Genomic DNA, 23684 nt, shown 5'->3' with positions numbered 1-23684 from the left:
GAAAAAGCATTTTCCACAATGCTTATTAAGATGTGTAAATATATTACCAATTGTGTTTAATCTAATTATGCAATTAAACTAGTTCAATCAAGTAAACTGTATTTTGTACTTTTAAATGTAGTAAACGTGCATGTCCATCAAAGCTTTTTAAAATACGCAAGTCTGTTTCTTTGCTTAGGGAGAGTTAGATTGCGGTGAGCAGCGAAATACCGTAAAATCGCGCATATAGGCGCAATGAATTTAAACCGCGGATGACTTGACCGTGAATCGCTAAAGCGCGGATAGCGTGATCGCGGTTGTAACCTAGTGACCACCTGTAACCTAGTAAGCACCTGTAACCTAGTAACCACCTGTAACCTAGCTACAAGGTTTAAATGTGTTTAAACTGATGTAGGGGACCTGACTGATTAATACACAGCTGTACTTCATGAACACCAGATGTTATAAATCACATCCCCGTCAAATCTCCCGTCACACCCTCACCCTCCTCCCTCCTGCTCTCAACTACGTGAACATCCAACCGCATTTCTCCAAAAGACTGTAACTTGATTGTTGCAAAGACAAGAAGTCCAATCTTGCTTATTGACGGTTTGGTCAAATTGTTGAGACTGTTAGCTGGTTAGATATCTGTGCTGAACAGTAAACAACTAAACAAATCAACATAGCTAGACTTTCTTTGCTAACATTACCTAGTTAGCTGTTATCCATGAATGACGATCAGAGATTCAGTGAAAAACTCACACAGGCTTTGTCTGTCTGTCTTAGTCCATCTACTTTTACTTTTTGTCTGTCCCTTTCTGGTATTTTCCTTTTCTCTTGGAAATCACCATAGCAGCAAATATCCTCCAATTCCAGTTTGAGATTTTCTGTCATTTTCATGATCCACTACAGTTCTCTTCACCTCAGTAAGTTAAAACAGCTCCCCTGATGCTATTGGCCACTGTAATGACGTCATTCAATATTCTGCCGCCCCGGCCGTCCTACCACATATGTGATTGGATCAAATTACTGTCACTCAAAATGAGAACCTTCTCACTCATATTCCTGTTACTGCTGGATACAAGTGCTTCTTGGATATTCATGTTATTACTACCTTTATTTTTTTTTCAAATGGTACAATTTTAAAAATTTGTGGAGTGTTTTTATTGTACCTTTTGACATTTTTTAATACGTCAACATAGACTTCCTAAAAACACAAGGGCAACAATCACAAGGTTATTACTGTATTTCTAGACCAAACTGTTTTCTGCTGTTTCGTGTGCTCCCAGTTTTAGTTGAGAAAAATATTAGGAACATTATCTTCACTACATATAATGGTGTTATACTGTTTCTGACCATTCTGGTGCCCTACACACACCCAAACACACCCTGCTGCTACCACACTACAGTTACAGTGAAACTACAAACACTCCATAACTGCAGCCTGATTAGATTTAATAGACAGACTGAACACAGGCATGCTAATAGAACACAGATTTGTACCTTCAGTTTCCAGAGTTGGCTCTGTCCTAGAACAACTCCCCCAGGTCATTGTGCCAGTGTTGGGTAGCGTAGTCTATTGTGTGGCTGTGTGTATCAACATAAAATATCGTGGGTGTAGAAGATTACTGTACAATCACTGAGTGGATTTGAACTTGTTACATCTACTACTGTATTTTCTTTTCCCTCTTATGGCTTATGTTTAATGAAGACAGGTTTGGGGTGGAGCATGTGTTGGGTTTGGCTTTTATTCTGGCTTATACTCCCCATAGAGACAGATGGCATGTTTGTAGATCTCTATTACTTTTTAGTAATAGTGGTTTGTGCTCAGAATAAAGTGTCTGTTGTGGTCTCTCCCCCTACACTGGCACATAACAGGGATGTATAAAGGTTGGTATCTCTCTCTAATCATCTGCAGCTGAAATAACCAGCAACTGAAGATGGCTGCCTCCAACACTCCTTTACCATTTATCAAACACTGTAAGATAATACTGATGATTTTCTTCATAATTTGTGAACCCTAAAGACAGCCATGTTACTATATTGTGTGGGATGTAGCTTGGACACATTAATGTGCACCATATTAAAACTGTAGCATAACCATTGTATTAGAGTGTTGCTATGAACAATGCATTAAATAAGAGTTTTACACATTTTTTCCTTTTTTTTTTTTTTTTTTAACAGAACAGTGCCTTGACTCTCCCACTATTTGTATTTTATATAATTTCCCTGCAAAACACCTTCACTATTGTTTCTGAACTTCTGAGCCCTCCAGACATCTTGTGGTTTTAAGTATTTTCTGTGGTCAGTGTTTGTTCTCCTGTATGGAGGAAGCAGAAAGACAAGGAGCACAGCAAGGGGTCCAGTGAGGAGCACATTCCATCAGTGGGGGTCACACACAGATAATAGTTCTGCCTCTCTAACACACACAAATAGATCTGTCTGTCTCTCTCTCTCTCTATTTCACACACACACAAACTCACAGATAATAGTTCTGTCTCACACTTATAAATAATAGATCTGTCTCTCTCTCTGTCTCTCTCTCTATTTCTCTCTCATACACACACACACACACACACACACACACACAGATAATAGTTGTGTTTCTCTCTTTCTCTCTCTCTCTCTCACACACACACACATACAAATAATAGTTCTCTCACTCTCATGCACACACACAGATAAAAGTTCTCTCTCCCTCTCTCTCTCACACACACACACAAACACACACACACACACACACACAAATAATAGTTCTGTCTCTCCCTCACACACACACGTTTCAATCGAGGTGAAGCATTATAAACAGTAAATGAAACAACTGGCTCTGAACTAAACAGTGTGAGGTCTGGTCTACTGTGTATATACAGTAGCTATATTGGTCCTGAACTAAACAGTGTGAGGTCTGGTTTACTGTGTATAAACAGTAGTTATATTGGTCCTGAACTAAACAGTGCGAGGTCTGGTTTACTGTGTATAAACAGTAGTTATATTGGCCCTGAACTAAACAGTGTGAGGTCTGGTTTACTGTGTATAAACAGTAGTCATATCGGTCCTGAACTAAACAGTGTGAGGTCTGGTTTACTGTGTATAAACAGTAGTTATATTGGTCCTGAACTAAACAGTGTGAGGTCTGGTTTACTGTGTATAAACAGTAGTCATATCGGTCCTGAACTAAACAGTGTGAGGTCTGGTTTACTGTGTATAAACCGTAGCTATACTGGCCCTGAACTAAACAGTGTGAGGTCTGGTTTACTGTGTATAAACAGTAGTCATATTGGTCCTGAACTAAACAGTGTGAGGTCTGGTTTACTGTGTATATACAGTAGTCATATCGGTCCTGAACTAAACAGTGTGAGGTCTGGTTTACTGTGTATAAACAGTAGCTATATTGGCCCTGAACTAAACAGTGTGAGGTCTGGTTTACTGTGTATAAACAGTAGTTATATTGGCCCTGAACTAAACAGTGTGGGGTCTGGTTTACTGTGTATAAACAGTAGTCATATTGGCCCTGAACTAAACAGTGTGAGGTCTGGTTTACTGTGTATAAACAGTAGTCATATTGGCCCTGAACTAAACAGTGTGAGGTCTGGTTTACTGTGTATGAACAGTTGTTATATTGATCCTGAACTAAATAGTGTGAGCTCTGGCTTGTTTGCTGGCAAATAATTTCAGCACCAAATGTCCAGTTGAGGCCTGCAGAACATATTTACTGGGGGGACAGATGGGACCAGTGAACATCTTGTGGTGACACACTAAAATGGCCTTACAGCACAGAGGAATTTCAGGGTACACAAGTTAAGTGTATAATAAGATACATACATACTGTTTAATTCCTTATCAGATTATGACAATCACATGAAGTCAGTAAGGGAGTCATTCATTAACCCATAAGATTACATTTTGAATGAATCATCACCAATAAATCAAGGGTGTGGGTTACATAAACATAAATATTATTATCTGAGAAAGGTTCATTTCTGTCCAGCACTTAATATTTTATATCACTTACAAGTATCTTCCATTCTTTGATTCATACCCTTGATAAAGGTTGTATTTCAAGATTCCAAAAATTGTGTGTGTGGTTATAATTCTATGTTTAGTTATAATTCTACAAGTGGTTATAATTCTATGTTTAGTTCTAATACTACAAGTAGTTATAAGTCTCCCTGTGGTTATAATTTTACAAGTGGTGATCATTCTTGATGTGTCTACATTCTGTAGTATCAAATAATGAATTATGGACGCAGAAATGTCAGAAATGTCTGAAGTTCTGATGTAATTACAAAACACCACACATGCTAGGTACCACACACACACACACACACACACACACACACACACACACACACACACACACACATTTAGACAATATCCCACCCAAAAACACAAGGGAATCATGTGATTGTAAAAGTGTCCTGTAATGTGTCTAGAATCTCAATAGTTCAGCTTTAAATGTTTTAATTAAGATTTTAAGGGCTTGTATTTGCAGAGAGATTAGAATGACTGATGTTTACAGTGTTTCCATACATAAACTAGATAAAATCACTCAGTGAAAATCTTACATTAGAACACTTCATTTTACAACACTATTGTTGGCAGTTTCTGAATATATTCATCCTGTAAGACATTTTGCTAAATTTCTGCGCTCAGGTGACCAAAAATGCAGCTTGTGGACAAAATGCCAAAGCGCCTAGCTGAAGCAGCATTGTAATAAATACACCTGTACACGTGGACAAGGACTCATCTGTGTCTCCTCTTTACAATGTTATATTTCCCTTCTAGACTTGAATATCTGCTTATGCATCACAAATGTAACTCTTTGTCTCCACAGTGTGGTCATTTAATGAAATGCAGCGAGGTTTCAACAGAAAACTATATTTAGAAATATTTAGAGAAGAGAACTTTATAACATAATATAAAAATGTATATTTCCTTGCATTGCCTTATCTGGCAATGTTTGTTTAATACTGTACTATAAGGGAGTTGACACTGACCTTTTTAAAATGCCTCTTTATTTACATTCAAAAATAGTCACAGAAATTCACCTGAGAATCTCCAGTTTACAGTGTGAACTCTTCAGTCCAGCACAGAGCTGCTCCACTCCTGAATTCTGCAGGTCATTATTATTCATCTCCAGCTCTCTCAGTGAGTTTTCTGTTTGTAGAACTGATGTGAGAGATTTGCAAGACTCTTCCGTGAGACCACAGCCAGATAGTCTGTAAAAGAGTAAATACAGTAAATAATGTAGTTCAATCAGAGGATGATGAATTAAAAGATCTGAACTGCTAATAACAATGTAAAGAAGAGCTAGAAAGGTCTGGAACACACTGATGGTTTTTCAGCCTTTTAATTTTACAAACACAGCAGCATTTCAACACTACTGTGTCTTCATCAAAGACAAAATGGACAAAGACATGACAAATAACATTCATTAGCAACCTAAGACAGGTGACCAAATAATGGATGGTTGGTTCATAAGTCAGTGAATGGCAGTTACCATAATCAGTCCAAATATCAAAATATCCCACCCCTACCACCATAATTGGAAACAGAAGAACATAGATATCATTCAATGTTTCACAAATACAAACACACTAATATACAAACAGAAAATATTGTTGGAAGACATGCAGAGTAGTGTTTATGGAGGAATAAACACTGCGGTATTGATTATGGAGGAATAAACACTGCAGTATTGATTATGTTGGAATGAACAATGCAGTAGTGATTATGGAGGGATAAACACCACTGTATTGATTATTTTAGAATAATCACTGTAGTATTTATTATGGAGAAATAAACACTGCAGTAGTGACTATGGAATAATGAACACTGCAGTAGTGAATATTAGTGTATGAACACTGCAGTAGTAATGATGGTGGGATGAACACTGCAGTAGTGATTATGGAGGAATGGACAGAATGCAGAGAGCAGAATCTTTTACTAGTGTTTACATTCCTGTGCTCACACTATGAGTCACTGATCATGAAACATTCTCCTCTGCCTTTGCTTTTCCCAGTGAGGTCCTGAGTTCTGTCTGTGTGGTGCACCGAGAATCCTGGAGGCTTAATAGCTGAAGTCAAGGAGCCCATCAATCAGTCAGGTGTGTGTGAGGCAGACCCCATCAGTCAGTCAGGTGTGTATGAGGCAGACCCCATCAGTCAGTGAGGTGTGTGTGAGGCAGACCCCATCAGTCAGTCAGGTGTGTGTGAGGCAGACCCCATCAGTCAGTCAGGTGTGTGTGAGGCAGACCCCATCAGTCAGTCAGGTGTGTGTTAGGTAGACCCCATCAGTCAGTCAGGTGTGTGTGAGGCAGACCCCATCAGTCAGTCAGGTGTGTGTGAGGCAGACCCCATCAGTCAGTTAAGTGTGTGTGAGGCAACTATCTCATGTCTGCTGTTGACATGAAATGTGTCCCTGGCGTTTGTCCTTCATGGACTGTATGTGTGCAGTAAAATACTGGGGAGAAGAGGACAGTTCACATGTTTCAGTTGGATCAGAACTGACTCACTTCTCCTGCACTGCTTGTGTGAGGACTCAAGCACATCTGACTTTTTGTACAAAAGAACTGATACGGTCAGTTTCACAACTGTGCTTATATGCATTTGAGTAGAGCCAAATACTAACACTTTCTGAAATTCAAGAAAAAACTTTCAACTGTTCACTCAAATTATGCTGATGATATGATTTGTAAAGAAAAGCATTGTATTAAACTTGAGAGAAATGCAAAACAATCATTTTCACTAGTTGTCTGAGATATTGGTCCCACTGTATGTGAGCAACAGCAGTAACCTGCTACAGTTTTAGGTGAGTGACAGTAGTAACAGCATTAGCTTCTGGGAGACTCACTGCATGTTACACTGATCACACAGAGCTGTGAATGTCACTGCATGCTACACTCATCATTTTACATTTATGGCATTTAGCTGACGCTTTTATCCAAAGCATCTTACAATTATGACAACTTGAGCAATTGAGGGTTAAGGGTCTTGCTCAGGGGCCCAACAGTGGCAACTCGGCAGTGGTGGGGCTTGAACCAGCAACCTTCTAATTAAATGTCAAGTACCTCAATCACACAGAGCTGAAGGTATAGTACTGGAATCAGTTGCTGTTAATGATGTTAGTTTATTTTGACTTAAATCTATTTACAACTAGATTATGACAAATTGCCTTGGTAAAATATTTAAACAATGAAAATGTTTCAGATGAAGTCATATTAACACCTACACCTTTATAATGTGCCCAATAACCATCATCGGCTCTAAAGAAAACCTGTGATAAAATTTGAAAACTGCCATCAGTGTGAAATATATATGTGTGTGTGTGTGTGTGCGCGCGCATGTGTATACATTGGTCATGCTCATCCTTGTGCACTTTTCTCTGTATTGGTCAGTAGTGGTTGAACTGTAATGTTAATCAGAAAGCTGAACTGATAGTTCATATTTGAACCGTTTTGTATGTTACACTGGGTGGTGTGGTGTGGTTGGTGTGTGTGTGTGTGTGTGTGTGTGCGTGCGCGTGTACACACTGATAGTTCGTACTTGAACACTTCTGTATGTTACACTGCAGCACATTTTCTGTCTGTTTCACTAAGAGTGTGAACTATAAACACTGTTGGCCACTGTTTTAAATGTAGGACCATTCTCAACACACAGACACACAACTACCCATGACATCAAATATCATTTAACCATCATTAATACATTTAAACTAATTAATCACTGGACAGTGTTACTACATTCCAATGTTCCACAACTTTATGGTTTAACTTAAGCACCTGGTGTTGGAGCCTTCAATCACCTACATGTGCTTTAATATAGGATCTCTCTATCCTTCTCTGTCTAATGTTCTCTCTCTCCTTTTCATTTTTCATAGAAGACCTTCTGAGTCAAGAACATCCAGTGCTACATCCACTGTTCATCTCTAAATGAAAATACTCACATGGCTTTTCTGGATGCTTTGACCACTGGCAGCAGTCTCAGCAGACATTCCTCTGATGGGTCATATTTCCTCAGGTCAAACTCATCCAGGTCCTCTTCTGAGTTCAGCAACACAAACACCAGAGCTGACCACTGAGCAGGAGACAGTCTGGCTCCATGGAGACCACTGATACTTCCTCTGCTCAGGTATGTTTGGACTTCCTGCACTAGAGAATGATCATTCAGTTCATTCAGACAGTGGAACAGATTGATGGATTTCTCTGTAGAGGAACTGTCACTGATCTTCTCCTTGATGTACTTGACTGTTTCCTCTTTGCTGGGAGAGCTGCTTCCTGTCTGTGTCAGTAGGTCTCGTAAGAGAGTCTGATTGGACTCCAGTGAGAGACCCAGAAGGAAGCGAAGGAAAAGGTCCAGGTGTCCATTTTGACTCTGTAAGGCCTTGTCCACTGCACTGTTGAGGAAGACAGACATTGGGGTTTTGACCATTTCAGGGTGTTGCTGTTGCAGCACATTGGTGTTGGTGGAGATTAAGGAAATAAACACATATACAGCAGCCAGAAACTCCTGAACACTCAGATGTACAAAGCTAAACACCTTCCCCAGCTGTAGCTCAAACTCCTCTCTGAAGATCTGAGTGCACCTTCCTGAATACACTGTCATTTCTCTGACATCAATGCCACTGTTTCTCAGGTCTTCCTCATAGAAGATCAGGTTGCCTTTTTCTAGCTGTTGGAAAGCCAGTTTTCCCAGTGCCAAAACATTTTTTCTCATGTGATGTGGGTGAGTCCTTTTTTGTCCTTTCATACTTCGTCCATACTTTTGGTCTTTGTGTCTGAGTTGAAAGATCAGGAAGTGTGTGAACACCTGAGTCAGAGTCTTGGGGATCTCACCACTCTCTGCTTCACCCAACATTCTCTCTAAAACAGTGGCTGCAATCCAACAGAAGACTGGAATGTGGCACATGATGTAGAGGCTTTTTGACGACTTCATGTGTGTGATGATTCTATTGGCCAGGCTCTGATCACTGATTCTCTTCCTGAAATACTCCTCTTTCTGTGGTTCACTGAACCCTCTTACCTCTGTTACCTGGTCAACACACTCAGGAGGGATCTGATTGGCTGCTGCTGGTCGAGAGGTTATCCATAGGAGAGCAGAGGGAAGCAGATTCCCCTTGATGAGGTTTGTCAGCAGCACATCCACTGAGGATGACTCTGTTACATCCCTCAATCTCTCATTGTTCTGGAAATCTAGAGGAAGCCTACATTCATCCAGACCATCAAAGATGAACAGAATTTTGTTGTTTGTATAATGTTTAGGTTTTAATTCACATATTTCTGGGAAAAAGCGATGAAGAAGCTCCACCAGACTGAACTTTTTCTCCTTCATCAAATTCAGCTCCCTAAAAGGAAGTGGGAATATTAAGAGAACATCCTGAATTATGTTTCCTTCAGACCAGTCTAGTATGAACTTCTGCACAGAGACTGTTTTGCCAATTCCAGCCACTCCTTTAGTCAGCACAGTTCTGATGGCTTTGTCTTGTCCTGGTAAGGGTCTAAAGATGTCACTGCATTTGATGGGTGGCTCCTGTGTTGCTGTTCTCCTGGATGCTGCCTCAATCTGTCTCACCTCATGCTCATTATTGACCTCTCCACTCCCTCCCTCTGTGATGTAGAGCTCTGTGTAGATCTCATTCAGAAGTGCTGTGGTTCCCTGCTGTGAGATTCCTTCATGAATCTTCTGACATCTGTCCCTCAGTTTGGATTTGAGCTTTCTGTGGCAAGCAGGGGCCAGTTCTGATAAAAGAGGAAGACAACAGAACACATGCTAATCTCTTTTAGATTCAGATTCATTCATAAAAGACTCATTACAGGAGTTACAGGAAAAGAGATAAACAGATTGTTATAAATAGATTGTTTATTCCTGCTAGATTGGGCATGAAACTTCCAGTGGTAAATCTTAGTCAATTCAAGGACTGACAGCCTTAGATTTCAAGATTAACAGACATTGTATTATACATTATTTTATTGATAATATTTATTGGTCATCAATAACACCAAATGGTCAGTAGTTTAAAACCAGTTGAGGTTCCACCACACACACTGGTAACCATCACCTGACTGAGGAGATCTACAACCCAGACTGGACAAGGGGGGGGGGGGACAACCTGTGATCTGTGAGATAGGACCTGTGTTCTAATGTGATCTGTGAGATAGGACCTGTGTTCTAATGTGATCTGTGAGATAGGACCTGTGTTCTAATGTGATCTGTGAGGTAGGACCTGTGTTCTAATGTGATCTGTGAGATAGGACCTGTGTTCTAATGTGATCTGTGAGACAGGACCTGTGTTCTAATGTGATCTGTGAGATAGGACCTGTGTTCTAATGTGATCTGTGAGATAGGAACTGTGTTCTAATGTGATCTGTGAAATAGGACCTGTGTTCTAATGTGATCTGTGATCTGTGTTCTAATGTGATCTGTGAGATAGGACCTGTGTTCTAATGTGATCTGTGAGATAGGACCTGTGTTCTAATGTGATCTGTGAGGTAGGACCCGTGTTCTAATGTGATCTGTGATCTGTGTTCTAATGTGATCTGTGAGATAGGACCTGTGTTCTAATGTGATCTGTGAGGTAGGACCTGTTTTCTAATGTGATCTGTGAGATAGGACCTGTGTTCTAATATGATCTGTGAGGTAGGACCTGTGTTCTAATGTGATCTGTGAGGTAGGACCTGTGTTCTAATGTGATCTGTGAGGTAGGACCTGTGTTCTAATGTGATCTGTGAGATAGGACCTGTGTTCTAATGTGATCTGTGAGATAGGACCTGTGTTCCAATGTGATCTGTGAGATAGGACCTGTGTTCCAATGTGATCTGTGAGGTAGGACCTGTGTTCTAATGTGATCTGTGAGATAGGACCTGTGTTCTAATGTGATCTGTGAGATAGGACCTGTGTTCTAATCTGATCTGTGAGATAGGACCTGTGTTCTAATCTGATCTGTGAGATAGGACCTGTGTACTAATGTGATCTGTGAGATAGGACCTGTGTTCTAATGTGATCTGTGAGATAGGAACTGTGTTCTAATGTAATCTGTGAAATAGGACCTGTGTTCTAATGTGATCTGCGATCTGTGTTCTAATGTGATCTGTGAGATAGGACCTGTGTTCTAATGTGATCTGTGAGATAGGACCTGTGTTCTAATGTGATCTGTGAGGTAGAACCTGTGTTCTAATGTGATCTGTGATCTGTGTTCTAATGTGATCTGTGAGATAGGACCTGTGTTCTAATGTGATGTGAGACAGGACCTGTGTTCTAATGTGATCTGTGAGATAGGACCTGTGTTCTAATGTGATCTGTGAGATAGGAACTGTGTTCTAATGTGATCTGTGAAATAGGACCTGTGTTCTAATGTGATCTGTGATCTGTGTTCTAATGTGATCTGTGAGATAGGACCTGTGTTCTAATGTGATCTGTGAGATAGGACCTGTGTTCTAATGTGATCTGTGAGGTAGAACCTGTGTTCTAATGTGATCTGTGAGATAGGACCTGTGTTCTAATGTGATCTGTGAGGTAGGACCTGTGTTCTAATGTGATCTGTGAGATAGGACCTGTGTTCCAATGTGATCTGTGAGATAGGACCTGTGTTCCAATGTGATCTGTGAGATAGGACCTGTGTTCTAATGTAATCTGTGAGGTAGGACCTGTGTTCTAATGTGATCTGTGAGATAGGACCTGTGTTCTAATGTGATCTGTGAGGTAGGACCTGTGTTCCAATGTGATCTGTGAGGTAGGACCTTTGTTGTAATGTGATCTGTGAGGTAGGACCTGTGTTCTAATGTGATCTGTGAGATAGGACCTGTGTTCCAATGTGATCTGTGAGATAGGACCTGTGTTCTAATGTGATCTGTGAGGTAGGACCTGTGTTCTAATGTGATCTGTGAGGTAGGACCTGTGTTCTAATGTGATCTGTGAGATAGGACCTGTGTTCTAATATGATCTGTGAGATAGGACCTGTGTTCTAATGTGATCTGTGAGGTAGGACCTGTGTTCTAATGTGATCTGTGAGGTAGGACCTGTGTTCTAATGTGATCTGTGAGGTAGGACCTGTGTTCTAATGTGATCTGTGAGGTAGGACCTGTGTTCTAATCTCAGTTCCAAAGAATAAAGTGACACTTTCTTTTAAGTGATGCTTTTAACATTAAATAAACGCTCACAAGACCCTCAGTAATACATCAGTGATGTAACAGAAGTGAAGCATCTGAAGACATTCAGTAGATTAATTAATTCAGTAGTGTTTTAATTAACTCTTTAAATAAAATCTGTTTATAATCTGATGAATTCAGCATCTTTTCACTTTATTTGGAGTATCAAAGCTCATATCTGCAGGTGTGAACTTGAGAACATATAGCAAGAATAATACATCCTCAACAAGTTGTCATAGACATGAAGTTGACAGCTGGATTTTAACTGGATTTCGGATAGGGTTTGAGTCAGGATTAGGGTCAGGGTGAGAGTTAGGATTAGGTTTTGGTTTGAGTTTATGGTTAGATGGGCTGGTTTGAGGTCTGATCACTGGTGTATGACCACTTGAACTATTCCACTTGTGAGTAAACTTGATGGTGATTACTCTGATACTCTGATACTCGGGGGGGGGGGGGTGTATGTGGACATAGAAAGAAAGACTATCAACATCTACCAGTGATTTGTGCTCAAATCTCATTGGTCAAACTAAATCTCAGCCCTAAAGAATAACAATGTATCCTCAAAACAGCATTCTGCAAACACATGACACATAGTCCAGCAGTTAATGTGCTGTACTAACAATCAGAAGGTTGTCAGTTCAAGCCCCACCACTACAAAGTTGCCACTGTTGCCACTGCCTTAACCCTCAAATGCTTGAATTGTACTCACAATTTTTTTTTCTTCAATAAAAGCACCTGCTAAATGTAATAATGTCATGACCCAGAGCTCTTACTGGTCAGTAGTGTGTTTAGTGTGTTAGCGAGGTCTGTCTGGTTCATCTTCCTCAGGACGTGCAGTGTGATCTCCAGCGCCCCCTCTCTGACACTGCTCTGATCCTCCTCATCCTCCACCTGTCTCTCAGTGCATGCTGGGTAATCTGAGCTCAGTAGATTCTTAAATCTCTTCAGCTCATTCTTCACCAGAGAGATGATTTTGTCCTCCAGCTCCTGAATAAACAGCATCAGTAAAACTAGTGTCATATACAGATGATTTTAACACAGGATGATCCATTAAACATGAGAGGGCTGAACTGAGGGGGATTGGATGGTCATGTGCACAATATGGTTTATAAAAGAACATAAGCATCACATTAACTGGGCTGTATCTTAAAGTTTAAATATTAGTTAATTTTATAAAGTTATAATAGTTTGTGAAGTTTGAGTTTTGTTCATTATCAGTTAAATTACAAAAAGCCATTAAAGTAAAGCATGAACCAGTAAACCACAGAGTCTCATCATGATCTGTGATCTAAACACACTCCAACGATAAAGACCCTTCCCCCTCACACACACACACACACACACACACACACACACACACACACACACATATACACACACACACACACACACACACTTACACACCTTGAACACTGACTCCAGCTTTTCTTTAGAAATGTTTACAGGCTTCTTCTGGTCACTGTGGACAAACAAAACAAAGACTTTAATGGATAATCTACAGTTTATAAACATTAATCCAAGTTAAATTCATGGTTGTGTACATGATGCTGATGATGATGTGATACATGGCTTCAACCCAAACACTGTACTGACAGTAGAGCAGAATAACCAGAGAAGCTGCCCCTGGCCCTCACTCTGGTGATGAAGAATAATGTTTATGTGAATGGTGCTTCACCAGATACTGGGAAATGAACACAAGAAAATGAACACTGGAACATAAACAATTATATGCACCCCATCCACACAGAGGGCAACAGAACAGAGAGAGAGAGAGAGAGAGGTGTAACAGAGCGGCTGTGGGGCAGCAGGCAGGATAATCAGGGGTGAAGCCTGACAGGCTGTGGACACTATCAGATACAGATACTGGGAAATGAACACAAGAAAATGAACACTGGAACATAAACAATTATATGCACCCCATCCACACAGAGGGCAACAGAACAGAGAGAGAGAGAGAGAGAGAGGTGTAACAGAGCGGCTGTGGGGCAGCAGGCAGGATAATCAGGGGTGAAGCCTGACAGGCTGTGGACACTATCAGATACTGACCAAGAACCAGGGTGAGGGTTAATAAAGAAAGCTGTCTAACAGTTGTGTGTGTGTGTGACATTATTCTACTTTCCAAAGATTGGGTGTATTGTATTTATATTCTGTGTCCCAAACCTGTTATGTAATACTCAGTGTTCATGCTGGAATCCTTCTCTCTGTAATAGATGAGTAAAGTGTTTTCTCTCGTCTAGATGGTGGTGTGATTCTGGAGAGTTTGTCCATCCTGTGACTGAGGGAGATCCTCTGACTCTACACTGTTTACTTCACCCCACTATCACATCACACCTCAGATCTGATTTATATAAAGATGGATCACTCATCCAGACCCAGACTGCAGGAGAAATGACCATCCGTACTGTCTCAAAGTCAGATGAGGGTGTCTACTACTGTAAACACCCAGAGAGAGGAGAGTCACCACACAGCTGGGTCTCAGAGGTCAAAAAACAGTGAATTTAAATGTTTCTTAACAACCAATTTAAAAGAGGGAATGGATCAAACATGTAACAAATAATTTTGTGATTTATGTGCTTTGTTCAGTTCCCATGAGTTCAGATGGTAATTCCTCCTCTCTTGGCCTGGTTGGTTTGGCTGTGGGACTGAGTTTGGTCCTGTTCCTCATCTTACTGAACCTGCTGTGGTGCTACAAAACCAACACAGTTCTGAGATCAGCTGCGGATCATTTATGAATACTTTAAATGTTATGTGTTTGTATGATACACATCATGAAACCTGTTTACAGTATTAAAACACGTTTAGTTTATTTACATGTTGCTCTGGTGCAGAATCTATGTGCCGCTGTATTGGGAATCAGTCACACATCAGCCAGACATCAGATCAGACCCAGAGAGAGTCAGGAGGTGAGGGGTGTCAGTCACACCACTGCACACTGCTCAGACCATGAACCACTAACAACTTTCCTTACTAACAATTAAAGCTTTAACATTTCTAAGCCAATTTAACTCCTCTTTCATCACTTGTTCCATACTGTGTCCAAAAATCTTTCACTTTGGCATTTACAAAATTAGCTTTTCTTATAAAGCTGAAAACTGCCCACTTATACAACACATCTGTTTGATTTGATCTTTAGAAACCATTTCTCTAAAAACATTTTTTGACTTATTCTTTTGTGATGGTTTTAAGCAGTAGGAGATGGGAAATGATTCTTGCAGATTGTGTCAGGGAGGACTGCACCATCTTTGTGGTTAGAAAGATGAAGGAATGTTCCTTCCCTCTGACATTGTGTGGTATGGCTGGGGGTCTCCAGTACCACAGACTCCACAATAAAAGTGGATGGAGTTAACTGATATGGTAGATGGTACTAGCTAAACTTCCCCTTTCTATAATGTATTTATTACACCAGTCTGTCTGTGACCTGTGCGGTTCTTTATTACCCCAGTCTGTCTGTGTCCTGTGTGGTTCTCTATTACCCCAGTCTGCCTGTGTCCTGTGTGGTTCTTCCTGTTATGACAGTGATTCCTGTGGCCTAATAAATGTCCTCAGCAATTGTATCCTGACGTCTCATCCACCTGTATGTAACAGTTTCTAAAACTAATAACACCAGAACCACCATTATTGCTTTACTATAGTGTCAGTATCACAGAACTGGACTGTTACACCATTACTAATGACACCAGAACCACCACTATTGCTTTACTATAGTGTCAGTATCACAGAACTGGACTGTCCCACCTGTTCAGGTAAGCAGGACCTCCTAGATGGACCCAAACACATATGAGGTGAAACAGGGAAGGGGACAAAAGAGGTAAAGCAACTGAACAGGAAACCAACAACTGAGAGGGTTTGACCTGAAGGAGTGGGTGAGCAAGACCACACTGTTCTACCCCCTACACTACTGGGAAGAAGGAGTGAAGGAGTGATGGAGTGATGGGAGTGATGGGGAATGAAGGAGTGAAGGAGTGATGGGAGTGATGGGGAGTGATGGGGAGTGAAGGGGAGTGGTGAGAGTGAAGGAGTGAAGGGGAGTGCTTGGTGGAGACATAACGGGTGTTTTTACTGTTTAATAGTACGAGCAAACAAAAGAGTTCAACAGTGAAGGGATGTTTAAGGGCCAGAAAACCCTCAGCCACTTCTGACAACAAACAATTTGCTGCTCTCTCACTCCCCCTCCTGATGTTGAATAGTGAAAATAAATCACATTAGAGAACAACCAATTACACCCACAACATTCTTACCCAATCAACTCCACCTGGTACCTGCACTCACTGGACACTTGATTAGAATCACCTGTCCTCCAGTAACTACACATACACACACACACACACACACACACACACACACACACACACACACACCTGTCCTTCAGCAAGTACACAAACATACCACACACACACCCCCACACACACACCACACCTGTCCTTCAGCAACTACACAAACATTACATCTGTCCATCAATAACACACAAACAACAACTGTTCTTCAGCAACTACACAAACATACCACACACACACACACACACACACACACACACACACACACATCACATCACACCTGTCCTTCAGCAACTACACAAACATACCACACAAACACACACACACACACACACACACCTGTCCTTCAGCAACTACACAAACATACCACACACACACACACACACACACACACACCTGTCCTTCAGCAAGTACACAAACATACCACACACACACACCCACACACACACACACACACACATCACATCACACCTGTCCTTCAGCAACTACACAAACATACCACACAAACACACACACACACACACACACACCTGTCCTTCAGCAACTACACAAACATACCACACACACACACACACACACACACACACCTGTCCTTCAGCAAGTACACAAACATACCACACACACACACCCACACACACCACACCTGTCCTTCAGCAACTACACAAACATTACATCTGTCCATCAATAACACACAAACAACAACTGTTCTTCAGCAACTACACAAACATACCACACACACACACACACACACACATCACATCACACCTGTCCTTCAGCAACTACACAAACATACCACACAAACACACACACACACACACACCTGTCCTTCAGCAACTACACAAACATAACACACACACACACACACACACACACACACACATCACATCACACCTGTCCTTCAGCAACTACACACACACACACACCTGTCCTTCAGCAACTACACAAACATACCACACACACACACACACACACACACACACACACACACACACACACATTACACCTGTCCTTCAGCAACTACACACATACCACACACACACACATCACACCTGTCCTTCAGCAACACAAACATCACACCTGTCCTTCAGCAAGACAAACATACCACATGCGCGCGCACACACACACACACACACACACACACACACACACACACACACACACACACACACACACACACCTGTCCTTTAGCAAGACAAACGAACAACACACACCCCCACACACACACCACACCTGTCCTTCAGCAACTACACAAACATTACATCTGTCCATCAATAACACACAAACAACAACTGTTCTTCAGCAACTACACAAACATACCACACACACACACACACACACACACACACACCTGTCCTTCAGCAACTACACACACACACACATACACACATCACACCTGTCCTTCAGCAAGTACACAAGCATACTACACACACACACACACACACGCACATCACACCTGTCCTTCAGCAACTACACAACCATACCACACACATCACACCTGTCCTTCAGCAAGACAAACGAACCACACACACATATCACACCTGTCCTTCAGCAACACAAACATACCACACACATCACACCTGTCCTTCAGCAAGACAAATGAACAACACACACCCACACAACATCTGTCCTTCAGCAACTACACAAACATTACATCTGTCCTTCAATAACACACAAACAACACCTGTTCTTCAGCAATACAAATATACCACACACACACATCACACCTGTCCTTCAGCAACTAAAAAAACATACCACACACACACACACACACACACACACACACACACACACACACACACACCACACCTGTCCTTCAGCAACACAAACATACCACACACACACACACACTTCTGTCCGTCGGGAACACAACTATACCACACACATTACAGCTGTCCTTCAATAACACACAAACATACCACACACAAACACACACGCAAACAGAAGCTAGAACAGCACTGATAGTAGAACTTGGTTTAAATATGTAGAGGAAGTGGCAACAGATGAAGGGGAGAATAACTAGAACTTCTAACTAATAAGTGGAAGATGGAGAGCAGGGGAATGGCTGAGGATGACTGACAGGGATTAGTGTGTGTGTGTGTGTGTGTGTGTGTGTGTGTGTGTGTGTGTGTGTGTGTGTGTTTGGCTGGGTAGCTCTCTCACTCCACCTCCTGATGATATTGAATAGTGAAAGTAAATCAGCTGGGAGCTGGAGGCTCTGCTCTCTCTACCCTGATGAAGATGAGGAAAGTGTTGAGTAATTACATCCTTCACTACATCTCATTTATCCTGAATATTCCCTCTTCCTGTTTCCTCAGATTAAGTGCTGATGGAAAGCTCCTCACTGTGGGTCAGAGGTTCCTCCTCCACTGCTGGAGTTATGAGGCTCCATCATGGAGTTGTTCCTCTTCACACACACACAGCTGGACACTGGAGATGCTGCTCTCTGCTCCCTGTCAACAGTTCACACACACAGAGTGAATCACACTGAATCAATGCCTGATAAAACTCACATTAACATATTAAAAAATAAAACACATGATATCAAACATGAAGCAAAAAATAAGAAAATATAAAAATACAGATATATAATATATAGATATATCGATATACAGATATATAAAAATACAGATATATAAAATAAAATAAAGATGTAAGCAACACAACGTGCAATATATGTGTATGAGAACAAGTTATGTTGTATGCTATATATATATATATATATATATATATATATATAAAATGTGTGTGTGTGTGTTTACATATACTGTAACAGCCCATATATGTGCACTCTGTCTTAAAGCACAGGCAACTTGACCATCAACGGCTAAAGCATCAAATAACCCCACATATCCAGCACAGCCAACTAGTATTTAACACACCCAGTGACAAAGAAATTCAAGTGTAAATTCATCATCATATTGAGAGACCTGTGAGGTATTTATACTAGTGCGTTCATCCATGCAGTCATCTCCAGAACTGTAGGTGGCAGTGCAGAGCCAACCCTAACCCCTGAAAAAGCAGAGAATTACATTCTGACACCCATCACATATGACTGTCCACTAAATTCGAGAGGTGCAAATCGACACGGTCCAACGTGCACAACAGGAAGAGGAGCAACCGCGTCATTTCTAGCACACACACACACACACACACACACACACACACACACACACACACACACACACACACACACACACACACACACACTCTCTCTCTCTCTCACACTAGAGACAATGATATAAACCAGGCTGTGTCTGTAATGGTCCACTCACTCACTCACATTCCCCCACACAGACGGGTCTATATAGAACACTACGTAGGGTACGTTAGTAAGACAACAGACAGAATGTATCAACACTAGTATGTGATGGAAATATAAAACTGTGACATCACAGAAACTATCTGGAACATAAAGTGGCGCAATCACAACACATTGAAGTAAGACACTTTAGTGAGGAAACAGTGGTAGAAGTCCTGTCAACATGTCTGTTATATGCCCGTAATCAGTATACATCAGTTGTTCACTACATTTACAGTACACTATAGGTGCTGGTATCTTTGTCCTTAATCAGTGTACATCAGTAGTTCACTACATTTACAGTACACTATAGGTGTGGTATCTTTGTCCTAAATCAGTGTTCATCAGTAGTTCACTACATTTACAGTACACTATAGGTGGTGGTATCTTTGTCCTTAATCAGTGTACATTAGTAGTTCACTACATTTACAGTACACTATAGGTGGTGGTATCTTTGTCCTTAATCAGTGTACATCAACTGTTCACTACATTTTGTAACATTGAGTTGTAAGGAGGCGGACGCATATGCGGAGAAGAGCAAGATTTATTAGGGGCAAATCCAAAATCATAGTCGTTAGTGTAGTCCAGGGTCATATTACCAACATGATCAATCAAAACACACAAAAGCAAACAGGGGAAACTCATGGCTAAGAAACACGAAGGCTAGGACACGTGGAGTACAAACTTACGGGGATACAGAGATGGGCTCTCAAAAACATTCAGACATTAAACCAATCAAACACACTGAACCTAACACACGCATTCAAATAAACACAACCATTAAAATAAACAATATATAACCAAGAACAAGGCAACAAGACAGGGTTTAAATGCATGAACTAAACGAGGGACAGGTGTGGAAAATCAAACAAGGGGCCGAGAAAACGAAACTACAGAATAGAACTAAAATACACAAGACAGAAAACACGGAACAGGGAAGCTGGGAGGGACTAATCATGACACATTTACAGTACACTACAGGTGGTGGAGGGAAAGTGAGGCTTTGTGAAAAATTGAGATGTTTGAAGCAGTTGTGTCGAAAATAGTTTCAAGGTTTCAAAAGTGTAGTAAAGACTACTGTAGGGAACTGGGATGACTGGCACAGGTTGGCTTTATACTGTGTTCAACCTGGTGTGTTGGCCAGACCACTTAAAGCCATACTGAGATCAAAGGTGTAATAACAGGCATGAACTTTGATGTTACAGAACTGTGAAGTAGAGAATAGGTTACCCAATATTATATGTTGTGAAATCAAATATGTGTCATCAATCTTTGGTCTAAGACACAAATACAGATATTACTTTAAATATCAATGTGGTTTGTAAATGACAACATGCACAATACACAAAAAAAAGGCTTTTACAGTCGATTAAAATATCTATACTACGATCAATATAACTGGTACTTGGGCCCCATCTAGCGGCAAATCTCTGGAACTGACTCAATGACTTGATAAAGAAATGCAGTGGCCATGACTAACATTGAAATAACTGATTTAACCTCACAAACTCAAGGACTAATAGACAAAGGAAGTACAGCTGATATGAAACACAGCATTACCAGAGGATAAATACACTAAAACATGAAAGTGAAACTAAACCTATACAGAAAGGCACAGGGAGTAACGTGCCTGCTTGTTAGTAATTGTCAACTAACATTGTTTTTTCATCAAAGAATATCAATATAAAAAGAAGATGCCTGACTTACATTTTATCAGTAACACAGAGTCTCTGGGTTTAACACAAACAGAGTTTTACTGTGTGGGAAACACTCAGCACCGTGATATCTTTAGCCAATTATACAAAGTTTAACTGGATAATTGACCAATATCTTTAGCCAATGACGCAGAGTTTAACTGGATAATCTACCAATATCTTCAGCCAATGACACAAAGTTTAACTGGATAATCAACCAGTATTTTTAACCAATGACGTAACGTTTAACTAGATAAGTATATTATAAGGAACAACAAAAGTAAATAATATTCACTCATAATTCTTCCAACACTTATGGGCCTTTTGAATAGAAACATTCTGACATGATCTCCACAGTGACCACTTTTGCTAACATCTTGATAATTCTATTCTGTGAAACAACAATGTCTAAACTACTTTGCCTATATATTATTCTGGTGGGTTATACCAGGTTATTGATACATATGATCAATAAATATTTAAAATAAACTACTGTTTCTGTTGTGTTCTGTGAGGCATTTCAAATTCTTGGCATTTCAGTTTCATGTGTAAGACATGACATTTAGAAAGATAATCTATTAACAAAATGCCGGTATGTTTACTGGGATAAATAACTACATGGGTTCTGTGGGTTTACATGAACTCTGTAGAATTCTGTGGCTTTGCATAAACTTTGTTGGGTTCTGTGGGTTCACATGTACTCTGTTGGGTTCTGTGGGTTCACATGAACTCTGTAGTGTATGAAGTGCAGACCAATTTAATGAATTGTCTGTATGGAACAGATTTCATAGTAAAATAAAGGAACAATGTCTCAAAATGATATATTTATTGTTATATTTATATTATAAAATTTTTGTTGTTCTGCTATTTGGGGGGCTTCTTCTCTTCCCAAATTACCTCCTCAGTCTTGGAAAAGATTCATTCACATAGAAGACATGTTGCTGGCATGCACAGGTGTTTTTACCATTATATAAATGTGTGGATGTACAGCACAACACTCCTGTCAGTAAACCAGAGGATCTCTCTCTACATACACTTTCTATATATTAATGTCACTATATCTATCCTACCTACTGCTCACTGGATGTCTCTCACTAGCCTATCAGTCAATATATCCTATCAGTAACCTTCTATCTAGACAACACTGAATCTCTCCGTCTCTCAAATTCTCTATTCTCACAAAACCCTGAAAGTTGGGGTGTATTTTGTTGACTTATAAGCATTCATAGAGTTTGTGACTGAGACAGATGTGTGATCAGGTTTGTTTCAGACACTGTCAGTCAAAGACAGGAGCGGCAGGTTCTGTATCACACCTGTAGAAACACAAGCTTCGTTTAGCCGTGGTCACGTGACATGGCCGTTTTGAGCCATACTTCGTTTCAAAACGCTGCCTTTCAGAAACTCGAAACAAGCGTTGAAACGTCAGTATTGACCGTCCCCTCCCAAACTATAATTAATAATATAAATAATTAAATAACTATACAGGGAATCTGAACTTGAGTTTAGGCCAGAGGAGTTTCAACTGGGACCATTTGAAAATATCACTGACTAACTAAGACTTGAAATCGAGTTTTACAATAACTGACAATATATATCTCGGCCCTTTAAATTATTTTAAATATAGCTATGCAATCGTACTGGGCGTTAGCCATTTTAGTTGCTTAACTTCACCAGGACTTTAATCTTGAGATTTAATCCGCCTTTGGGTTGACCTACGAATGAACCTAAACAGAACTATGTACTTACAAAACATGTTGCTTTAAACTGCACCGACATCGCATTTTTACAAATAGAATGAACTTACCGTGAAATATTTTAAACGCTCGTATCTTCAACCCGCTCAACCTTCAACAACGCCAACTGTTCAGAAAATACTTTCGTTTTCTTGAGAAAGGTGAGACTACAGGAACGCCTGTGTGTAAGTGGAGGGCGGAGCACATGTCAATCATTTTCGACTGAAGACAATTACACAACCGATTTCTTATAATAGTCATTTTTATTAAGCCAATCAGCAGACAAAGTTAGCTGTCCTTCATTTTGCTGCAGCGAATCATACACTAGTCTATACAACCAATGGATTCACAGTCCCGCCTACACGGACTTGTTTTGCGGCTGCGCTGAGAGTAAATCTCCACTATGTCCGCACGTTGAAACACGTCGGAATTTAACAAACCACTTTGTAGCTCTAACTTACAGATGACTGTAATTTAGATAATCAGCCTCACAATAAGCATGTAAGTGTGTGGACGTCCATAGCATGTTGTGCGTATGACAAATAAAGAATCCTCTTAATGGCT

General features: G+C 40.5%; 1 protein-coding gene and 1 long non-coding RNA gene across 2 annotated transcripts in view; both read right to left on the bottom strand.

Moving 5' to 3' along the window:
- Nucleotides 1-23684, bottom strand: part of LOC145657174 (uncharacterized) — a 454169-nt gene that overhangs the window by 262769 nt on the left and 167716 nt on the right. The window lies entirely within an intron of this gene.
- On the bottom strand, nt 1483-23264 carry LOC145657129 (NLR family CARD domain-containing protein 3-like). Its single transcript, XM_081711698.1, has 7 exons — nt 23192-23264; nt 18738-18845; nt 13526-13580; nt 12895-13108; nt 7924-9715; nt 5028-5198; nt 1483-1566 (listed from the first exon to the last, which is right to left on the bottom strand). The coding sequence occupies exons 2-7, from the start codon at nt 18785-18787 to the stop codon at nt 1509-1511; spliced, it is 2340 nt and encodes a 779-aa protein (XP_081567824.1). The 5' UTR covers nt 18788-18845; nt 23192-23264; the 3' UTR covers nt 1483-1508.

This window comes from Electrophorus electricus, chromosome 1 (assembly GCF_041902795.1).
Source record: "Electrophorus electricus isolate QZ-2024a chromosome 1, ASM4190279v1, whole genome shotgun sequence".
Lineage (NCBI taxonomy): Eukaryota > Metazoa > Chordata > Actinopteri > Gymnotiformes > Gymnotidae > Electrophorus > Electrophorus electricus.
The sequence above is the reverse complement of the archived record's forward strand: the minus strand, read 5'-3'. Positions and strand labels throughout refer to the sequence as shown.

What these genes read in the sequence shown, in the direction of transcription:
- LOC145657129 (XM_081711698.1), bottom strand. Translation starts at nt 18,787, where the DNA reads ATGATGGAGCCTCATAACTCCAGCAGTGGAGGAGGAACCTCTGACCCA. An exon ending in GGAGGAACCTCTGACCCACA is followed by an intron (nt 13,581 to 18,737) that starts GTGAGGAGCTTT and finishes GTTTGTCCACAG; the next exon opens with TGACCAGAAGAAGCCTGTAA. An exon ending in AAAGCATCCAGAAAAGCCAT is followed by an intron (nt 5,199 to 7,923) that starts GTGAGTATTTTC and finishes ACTCTTTTACAG; the next exon opens with ACTATCTGGCTGTGGTCTCA.